The following is an 11,075-nucleotide window of genomic DNA, read 5'->3' as shown; positions in this document are numbered from 1 at the left end:
GTACCCACTCAGTTTCTCTTGCGAGTTCTTCTTCGTCAGTGCAATATTGATCATTTTGGGAAGAACTTTCTTTGTTTTTTTGCTCTATTTGGGCTTGGCCTTCATCGCGGGTTGTATATTCTTGTAGTTGTTGTTGTAGTGCAACAACTTGTGCGTGCAATCTTTTTACTTGATCTTGAAGTGCAAGTTTTGCTTTTTCTGATTCATTATATAAATTAAACAATAGCTTTTCCGTTTCAGTTTTGATTTTTATTGTTTGAGACATTTTGTATTTAAACAAAAATGTCTTCGCCTTAACAAGTGTTTACATTACGTACGTGATTTCATTACGATATCTAGTTAGGCTTGTGTAGTACATGTACTAAGAACGAAAAAGACTTGATTCCCGACACTGTACTAGAACGAACTATTCCGTAACGTTTCTGCTCTTTAGTACGTTTAGTTCAGTTCAAGCAAGCAGTGACACAGACAGCAAAACGATGCGATCCGTATCCGACCGAATGAAAGAAAAATGAATGACCGAGCGACAGCGACAAGGAACAAAACCTCTGAATAGGAATTACGCGGGAGTAAGCGAGATGACACATTTTGAACAGTACTATGTTTGATAGATAATGCGCGAGCGTGGTTGGTCTTTTTGGATTACGTTCGATAGGTGACTCTTACCGTTATATTATTTTCACTTCGTTTTATGGGCATTGGACTGTCAATTTGATGCCTTGAAAATAGGGACGAATTTGCTAACTTCGCAAAGTTTAAAAACGATTATTGCAAAGCGGCAGTTTTGTGTGGTTTAATTTAAAATGGGTTCGTTTTTTTTCTGCGTCAAAGAAAGTTTAAATTCGTTGCGTTAAATGTGAATTATTGCTTATGTTTCAGACATTTTACTGTGAGTTTTTGATTTTATCGGTAATGGACGATACTTTATTAATTTTGTAAATAGTGTAAATAATAAACTGTGGAGTGTCTATAATATGTTTGTAGTTTTAAATTTTGTTAGTGTATATATATAGTGTAAATATTCGTTTGTACTTTAGGAAAAACTTTAAAATTAATGTAAATACTTAAATAGTGAAAATAATAACAAAAAGTTGAATATTTTAAAATGGCTCCGAGTAAGGGTAAAAGAAGCAATGTTTGGTTTCACTACAACGAAGATGCGGACCAACTTCGAGCCAAGTGTAATTATTGCGGATTGTATTTGAGCATAAAAAGCGGTTCTTTAGGAAATTTAAGTAGACACATGAAGAACAAACACCCGACCATACCTTTATGTGTTCAAAGGCAACCGGCACAAGAATTATCGAACGAAGAGCATTTGCCAACAACTAGTGCGGCGACTGCGGCGGCTGCACCGTCAACGTCATCAGCTGTGCCTTCATCATCCACTATGAATTTGGCGTCAACTTCTACATCTACTTACGCGAGGCCGGGTCCTGGTACTACTCTACCAATAAGTAACTATTTTCGAAAACCACCATCGACGCGTAAAGTGGTAAAGGGCCATCACGCTTTGCGTATAGTGGAAGAACCGGAGTTTAAAATATTTATTGAAATGGTATCACATTGCCCGGGATACCAGTTGCCTACCAGGAAAACACTATCCAACACTTTGATTCCAAAAATCTACATGGAAGTGTTTCAGGATATCCAAAGGAAAATAGCAGATACACCCGCTGTTTGCCTCGGAACGGATGGTTGGACATCGACCACAACAGAAAGCTATATAGCGGTTACGGCTCATTTTATAGACGAGCGTACCACCACGCTCTCTTCGGTGCTACTCGGGTGTATAAAATACAACGAGCGGCACACAAGTGCAAATTTAATGTCTTTTCTAAAAGACATAATTCGCGATTGGCAAATATCTCATAAAATAGGTAGCATCGTGAGTGATAATGCCGCTAATATCACGACTGCTATTAGGATGGGCGGTTGGCGACCCATAGGGTGCTTCGCGCACTCCTTAAATTTGATGGTTCAGCGGGCACTTACCGACATAAGCGAAGTGGTCGGTAAGGTAAAGGCCATTGTGGAATTTTTTAAAAGAAGTTCCAATGGGCTCCATAAACTATTGGAGGCACAAAATCAGATGGGCCTACCACCACTTAAATTAAAGCAAGAATGCCCCACAAGATGGAATTCCTGCTACGACATGTTGGAGCGGGTGTTACGTCTACAGAATGCAGTCATTACAACACTAGCAGCAATTATGCGACAAGATCTCTTGCTCCAGCCGCATCACTGGGCCATTATTGAGGCAGTTGTACCAATATTAAAACCCTTCTATGAAATAACAACAGAAGTGAGCGCTGACAAAATGGTGACCTTGTCGAAGGTTTTGGTGTTCGTGCAGCTAATGGAAAGAAATTTAGCTGCATTTACAGCGCAGCAGTACGAGGTCGATGAAATCACAGTTTTCGTCGCAACATTAAAGGAACAATTGCGACTAAGATTTCACGATCTAGAGAAAAATGCATTATACGCAGACAGCACCATCCTAGATCCGCGCTTTAAAAAAAAGGGGTTTCGTACTGAAGACTCCTTTTTAAAAGCGAGTGAATTACTGAAACGGCGGATTTGTGAAGTCAAATTGCCACAGGTACAACAGGAAGAAAATATATCCGCCACAGCTGCACCAAGCCTTGGCTCTGCCACATTCACAACATCATCCACGGAACCGCAGAATGCCCAAGTCGCCAGCATCTGGGATGAATTCGATAAAGAAATGGCCATGATTATCAGACCTGAAAACAATACTGCTGCGGCAATCCGCGAATATGACCATTATATGAGGGAGCCGTATTTACCCAGGAAGGACGATCCATTAAAATGGTGGCATAAAAAAAAGGAGATATATCCCAGGGTATATCAGTATATGCTAAAGCGGCTGGAAATGCAAGCTACTTCAGTATCTTGCGAAAGGGTTTTTCCAGTGCGGGTCAGGTTTTAAACCAAAGACGGACTCTTCTAAAACCCGAAAAAGTTACACAAATGCTATTTTTACACAGCAACATGTAAATAATATAAAAAACTAAAAAAAAAAACAAAAAAAAAAAAAAAAAAAAATAAAAAAAATAGGAAATCAGCTAATCAATGTAAATATTTGATTTTGAAATACGCCATTCTAATACTCCTTGATGAATAATAGAATGACAGTCCTAAGCCTGTAAGTAAAGTATGAAGGGAAATCAAATAACATGTAATTTTATACAGAAATAATTTAGTGACAAATCTATTTGCATGCATGATTATTTTGTTTTGTAATATTATTTTACCTGTCCACACGAACCTCGACTCTCCAATCTCGGAGCAGAGGCGCTACTACGAAACTCGTAAATCGAAGTTCGTATCGCACCGTCTCTTTCACTCGCGTATTAAATGACATAAGCGTCAGCGGGACGGAAACATACGAAGTTCAAGTTTTGCGCTTCGTGGTAGGTATAGGACCAAGCTCTCGGATTCATTCATTCGGTCAAAGGAGCATCGTTTCTTTCAGTGTACTAGTGAACTAAAAGAGCCAAAAGACCGAACTAGTACATTTGAGCGATTGTACTAGTTTGGAGCGATCCGCTCAGTGACCGAGCGCGCACAAGCCTAATCTAGGTCATCGTTGTTGCACGAGCGTTTCTGATGATTCTGCACTTTAGTGCATCGCGCGCAGCAAACCGAGTTGACGCAGCGATACGCACTGTACTAAAATCACGAGAGCGGCACGTCTGCTCGCAACGGAATTCCGAACGACTATATGGTACCTAACTACTATATGGTAACCTACTTGGTAATTATCTTTCACGTGCGAACTCTTTTAACGCGTGTAGTCCTACTTCAAACTGCGTTCGATATTTGATTTCTTCAGTTTTCTTGGTTTTCTATATTCTTGACGTTGACAATTTCCTGCAATTGTTATCCTCGTACTATTTTATCGAAAGTAGACTGCAAAAATTGTTATTTTAATCTTAAACAATTTTGCCCAAGACCATGATACCCTATCGCGTAGATACTGAAATAAAAAAGAAAATTATACAATTGCGGAATGATGGTCTGCCTATAACAGACGTAGCTAATGAAGTCTGAGTTTCAGTAAGTATTGTTTACTACACTATACATACTTACATGATTTAAATGCAAAGGTTATTACGATAATGATTTAATAAATAAAACGTTATTTTAGAGAAACACCGTGTATCGATGGCTGGAAAGATGGCAGCAAGAAGGAGCTTTGTCGAATCACGTATCTTTTGGAGGTCCGCGTTCTACGACACGGCGTCAGGACATGAATATTATAAATCAAGCTCGTGTAGAAAGATTCATAAATACCACCCAGTTTGCAAATCAATACCAAGTATCGAGCAGTACCATACAACGGCGTCTAAAAGAGGGTGGTTTACAAATAGAGTGCCAGCAAGGAAACCGGCACTAACTGATAGACACAAAGAGGATAGGTTGCAATTTGCAGCTAGGTATTTGAATCAAAATTTTAATAAAGTAATTTTTATGGACGAAAAGGTGTTCTGTTCAGCAGATAATGGCAGAATGAGTTTATGGAGACCAGATAATACGCGTTATCTGGAGCAAAATGTAGTGCCTAATCGCCAGAGTGGGCGTATTACAATTGGATTTTGGGGCTGGATGTGTAAAGACGGCCCAGGGAAGCTGGTAGAAATTACAGGTCGTATGAATGCGGTGGATTACAAAGAAATACTTGAGGAGTCGTTTTTGCCTACTGCCCAAGTATTTTACCCCAATGAGCATATAACATTCATGCAAGACAACAGCTCGGTGCATAATGCTCGCTTGGTTCAGGGATGGATTAATGATCACAGAGATGAGCTGACTCGCATAAAAATGCCTGCAAAGAGCCCCGATCTCAACCCCATAGAAAATCTATGGGGTAAAATGGTGCAAGAGTGGGACGGAAACCAGTGTCGCACCAAAGATGCTTTAAGACGCCACGCTCTCAACGTTTGGGAGTTTTATATTAATATGAATACTATCAATTGATACAGTTTTCGAGAATGCTGCTTGAAATTATCTCATGTGTCTAAGAAACTCACTTGCTCACCCATAATAGTCGTCAAAATCATCCTTGACATTGACAACTTAAGTCAATAGAACTCAAGTAGATAGTAACGAATTCAAATGTGTAGGTACTATGACACAGATTTACAGTATATTTTTCCATAAATGTTCCGATCTTTATGACCACCCTGACTGCTTCGATACCATTGACGATCTGTTTGTTACGATATATTTATCTTATTGTATGTCACGAATTAATTGAAAAGTCGCTGCTCCCAAATTTATGGCGAATTATATGGTCCGATATTATAGACCTTATCTATCGTAACTAATATATTGAAATTTAATGCTGCTCCGAAATATTTGAGTACCTTGGCCGCTACCATATATCTGATGGCGACTGTACACAGTCCTATGGGTGAGAGACTGTTAATGTATAACGAATCGGATGAACTCTGCCTCCTATATTAAAGAAAACTCTGTAAATCAGTGCACTCTGTAAGACTATATATTCATTAAGTGACACTGTCTACAAACGAAAAAACCGTTGCTACGACACAGAAACCATAGACTTTAACACTTTCCCTCACTTAACTGAAACTGAAACAGATGCATGGATCTACACACACACACACACACACATTTGTTTCGAGACTTCTCAGGCGTCAAAATGCTGGTTAGTTCTGTGCCCCAACTACTTTTCGGTAAAGGTTGCTATTCTTAGTTAGGTACAACTTTCCCTTTCTCAACAGTACCTGGTTTTTAAGGATTAGTTTTGCAACTTTCCCTCTTTCAATAGTCTCTGTAACTATTATCTGAAATTTGCTCTCCAGGGAAATAACATTACTCAGTTTATTGAATTTTTCACCATCTTCTTATATGAAAAATAACTCTTCAATAAACTTCTCATTTGATAATCGTCGAATTCTGTTGAAATTTATTAGGTACGTTAGATGCTTTATGGGTAGTTCTCCGGGCCGAGGTACACACATTTTTTACCATTAAACTTCCGGTCCAGTCGCCGCTTCGGCTAGTGGCGCTCAACATTTTACTTTTAACTAATTTCACTAAGCGAACAAAACCGTGCAGGCGGACATTCAGTTGAGGTAGCCCAAACAACCCACCAGCTCTATATAACTACTGGCTAGCCGAGAGCCCTATTCTTGTATATTGTTTTTTTTCTGGTGGAATAAAATTAAACTATATTTCCACAGGTAACCAATTGGCTGATGTTTTGGCAAATTCAGATCTATTGTCAAGAAGACATTAATATCAAAGGCGTATTATAAAGTTAATGATTATATCATGGACAGGGATATTTGGAAATAATTCCGATCCGCATTAGCGATCCCTTCAAATAGCGAACCTACTGTGTTAAAAATAAAGTTGTGTTAAATACTTGTGATGTATACATATCATTTAATAATATTGTAAATCTGTTTTAAAAAAAATATATACCTCGTTGAGTTTCTTGCCGGATTCTTCTCAGCAGAGGTTTTTCCGAACCGGTGGTAGATTTTTTTTTGACATTCATAAGTGCTTGTTATAGCCTAAATTGAATAAAGATATTTTGACTTGACTTTGACTTGACTTGAAAGCCATTACCAGCAGTGAAGTTTATACAAATGAGGAAAGATATGGGTCTAGAATAAGTTTATTTATAAGTACATTTTCATTAATTTTAAATGAAATGGTCTGATTAGGTTTTTCTGGGTTTTCCCTAATCCAAAGCAACAAATGTTGGACCATAATATTGTACATTACCCCAGACCACACTTGGAAGAAATATGATCATTCAAATAATACATACAAATGTTCGTCGTACTGACTGCGTCAGCGATGCGATAGCGATAAAATCTTCAATCAAATGACTAGTTAAGTAGAGATTAATTTTTGAGGGGGCGTGTTGGATTTAACTGTTAATACAAAAATTAATACCCATCTCTGACCTAGATACCGTTGTTATGTAGCTATGTACCTATGTGATATATTTATAGACTTACTAGCTTTGAAACACAGCCCTTTTGTTTTAGTTACCGCGACAGGACCGGTTAAGGCGGACGTATACTTCCAAGTGCAAACTAAATAAAAATAAAGCTATTCATATTATTAATTCCACTGAAAATACTTTTATTTCGCCCCAAACCTCCAATAAATGCCCCATACAAACACGGCTATACCCTTTACAAGGATAACATTACGGCTAAGTTTGCTTGAGAATTATTAGTAGTTTAATAGTATACAGCAGCCTAAGGTATAAAATATACAAAATGCGAAATCCTTAGAAAAATATTACTTTTATTTTTTCGTAATGGCTACGGTATCCTATTTTGCCGACACGCTCTTGGTCGGTTTTTTTTAATGTATGGTACTTACCATACAAATCACGCACTTCTCTCTTCTCTCTCCACTTTGTTTTGGCACTTGCCAGAAACCCAAGGACAAACTATTACACAAAAAGGTGGTCAAGAAACTGGACAAATTATTAGAAGAAGGTAAGAGCAAAATTTTAGGCCTTTTAGGAAAAATCCGGATACGAGATAATGAAGTAAGAGGATACCCAAGAACTTGCCTGAAAAAATAGAATGTTTGTTTTTGAGAGACGACATCAGCAGATAAGATAAGATGGAAACGAGGACTAAAGACAAAAATAAAATGCAGATAAGATACTTAGTTGACACACTGAAAAAGTAAAGTAAAGTTTACAAAAATTATAAAAATAGGGCGGGTTATCTGGCTTCACCAATTTTTACAACTGTAAGCCTCACTACGCACTGTCACCAAGTATTAATAATAGAGACACTTCGGTTACCTCTTTAAAGCTCTGAAATCAAATGGTCTGATAGCATACGAAGATACAAAGGAGCTCTTAACTACTGTAGCGTGTGATATTAAACGATGTGAAAGCATGTACAATAAATGCAACACCTGCTGTAATCCAAGTATTACATATGAAGAAGAGAAACTGGACTCGGATATAACGTGGCACAAATGGGCTAGAGTAGATCATCGATATGAGAAGTCCGGCAAGGTTTTTATGACGAAAAAGACCACAAAACAACAAGAAAAAGGAAATGTGCGTGAAGTTATCGCAGAAATACAAAATGCCTTGCCTGCATTCAAAATGCATACCTACAACTGGAAAGAACAACAACGTCAATACAGAGATTGTGTCAATAACATTAAAGATTACGATATCGTCATTTTGTGACTTTTCTGAAAATTCCATTTATAAAATTTGCAAATAAAATTACTGCAGCGGATGTCTTCGTGACAGCGTGTCCAGAGGTATTTTCTCAAGATCTATTTATTTAGCAACTTAAAGTTGTCGCACATCTATAATTCTGAACCTGATTAGGAAAGAGAAGTGTCCCGCCAGGGAATAATTGTCGGATATGTTTCTATGTCCCTAATACCTAATAATATTAGATATTACATAAAATTACTGTGATTAATTTCTCATTTAAATTTGATTTGTGGCTCATCTTTATATCTTTCCCATGCTGGTGTACTAGACATTCTTGTCTTTTACTTAATGGTGTTATGTGCATACCTCTGTTCTACAGCTTGCATATGTAATTTTTATTAAGAAGTTATTTTTAATAAATAACCATTATTTATATTTCAAAATTTGTTTTCTTGAAATCATACCAACAGGAGAAGGCGCCCTGGGAATTTATTTAATTGAATTAAAGTCTCTGTCTCTCTGACTACAGTTATTTGGTGAATGTATACGTAACTTGGGCCCATAAAAACCACGTTACAAGTGATAAAGTAAAAAAAGTGACTGCACAATCAAAACGTGGCAATAAAAGTCACTGAGGACATTTCCATGCCACATGTGTAAAAAAACGCCTACCTTTTATCATCTCGAAGATGGTAAAATGTATGGTGTGCAGAAATTGGTAATGCATTAAGAGCGTTTATACCTGCTGAGCTGGCAACGTTGCATTTTTGTTAGTTTTTCTCGATTATTCCATAAATATTGAATGAAAATTAATAATGTTGTCTGATAGAACACTTCTTAATATATAAGTTAATGTGTCTACTCCAATAATTATTCGTTATAGACTTTTTTTAAACCGGTTATAAACATTAATTCGTTTTTAAGAAATATAAAAGTCTATCACGAATAATTATTGGAGTAAACACATTAACTTATATATTAAGAAGTGTTCTATCAGACAACATTATTAATTTTCATTCATTTTTATGGAATATTCGAGAAAAACTAACAAAAATGCAACGTTGCCAGCTCAGCAGGTTTACGCTCTTAATGTTTAATAATGTTTTATTTTGCTGTTTCCAGTTTTCGAACTTAATAAACGAGATAAGCTTCTGATTGTAGAATAATGACACGTCCTTTCATTTTCTTGAAGCAGCAAGTTCATTTGACGAGTTTTATTTTTCAGAACAATCTTGCGTGACGCACAATATTAGGAACAATTATGTTTAGTTTTTTATTAACATAAGTATCATTATTCATCTCAGACCACTTGTTTCTTTTTTTCGATTTTGTATCTATCCTATATACATTAACACGCACATCATTATTCTTCTCAAACCATATTTTTTAATTGACAGTGGTAAGTCATGATAAATACATAAATTAGTTGAATTAGGAGATGTGTTTCTATTTATATCGAGCAGCATGGAGGGGTGGTGGTGGAAGGATGGAATGATTGAGCTAATTGAGGAAAATCTCTCGTCACCTTTTGGTGACAAGGTTGAAGGTGCCATCATTGAGTGTAATGGAAAAAGACTGCAACATTTAGGAAAAGGTTATTATAAGGATGATTATGTCTCCAAAGAGCAATTAGACGATGTATCTATCCAATGTTTGAAAAAAAATAAAGGATAATACTAGAAACCTTAACGGTTTTCGTGGGATACTTAAAGCTTTGGAAGAGCGTTTGAATTCACCGTCGCCTGCTACTGCACTAACAACTAAACCAGTTGAGGATATAAAGCGTGTTCATTTACCTCCATTACCACATACGCCTAAACCAGTCAATGATAAAAAGTACACACACTGCAATATTACCCTAAACTGAAAATGGGGGGTAAAGCTGACGTTGTGAAAGAAATACATAAATACGGAAATAATTTCACAAGAAGACGCTTCACACAGAGAGGATTGGACGTGACTTGCGCTGCGCGCTCGATCTCATAGTACCGCCGCTCGGCGCGAGCGCCGATGACTCAGCAGCTGGGACTGAGTATAAACAAGTACGCGCGTTCGAAGTCGGACAAAATGTGTGGGCAAAATGTTTTGATAGGAGGAAACCTTATTGGGAAAAGGGAAAAATTGTGAAAATAATAGGTAACAGAATGTATCTTGTTTATATTGAAGCACAAAACATAAATTGTAAGCGTCATATTGACCAACTGTTAAAATTAACAGAAAATAATGAATACCTGCCTCATGAAGGGCGCAGCGACGTAGTGCTACCGTTCACTACATCGCGGAGCCCACCTTCTTGCCCGCCCACCTCACCTTCAACAGTGGATCCGCCCGACTTGCCGAGTCTCGGGGACGACTCATCAATAGTAGTGGATACGGAAAGTGTTAATGAACCACGGAATGAGGGGTGGGAGGACGCCGAAGAAGGAGCAGAGCAGGTGGAGTCTGAGCGACAAGCCACTGCAGATACGGCGGTACCTGAGCCACCCGCGTTGGATAATGTGGACGTCGTCCCGGCCAGCGGCTCGTCGCCCATTCCCCAACGACGTCATTTGTTAAGACCTAGATCTAAGTTTATTAATTATAAAGTTTAGCTGTAAGATTTTGTCTCCCATGTTAATATAGTTATTTTATTGTCATCAGGTTCCCTTAATTAATGTGGGAGGAGATGATGTGTATGCGTGTGACGTCACCTACACTTCTAAACGCTGTCTATACTGTTACTTCAGTAATAAACGACCTGTCGTTGCATTCGCTTGTTTCCTTTCACCTCCGTACATATCAGTAGCAGAAAAGGCAGTGGATTTTTCGATCCAAAAGTCAGCAGCCGTTGTCCCCGTGACAACCCGGGCAGTAGGCTTCTATACTC

The 11,075-nt window shown here is 37.8% G+C and overlaps 1 protein-coding gene across 1 annotated transcript; it reads left to right on the top strand.

Annotated features, from left to right (window-relative positions):
* The first annotated feature begins 714 nt into the window (after positions 1-714).
* On the top strand, positions 715-10,800 carry LOC141435888 (E3 SUMO-protein ligase ZBED1-like). Its single transcript, XM_074098725.1, has 3 exons — positions 715-2,941; positions 7,454-7,517; positions 10,427-10,800. The coding sequence occupies exons 1-3, from the start codon at positions 1,106-1,108 to the stop codon at positions 10,798-10,800; spliced, it is 2,274 nt and encodes a 757-aa protein (XP_073954826.1). The 5' UTR covers positions 715-1,105.
* Positions 10,801-11,075: the final 275 nt, after the last annotated feature.

Source organism: Choristoneura fumiferana, chromosome 15 (genome assembly GCF_025370935.1).
Source record: "Choristoneura fumiferana chromosome 15, NRCan_CFum_1, whole genome shotgun sequence".
Lineage (NCBI taxonomy): Eukaryota > Metazoa > Arthropoda > Insecta > Lepidoptera > Tortricidae > Choristoneura > Choristoneura fumiferana.
The sequence above is the reverse complement of the archived record's forward strand: the minus strand, read 5'-3'. Positions and strand labels throughout refer to the sequence as shown.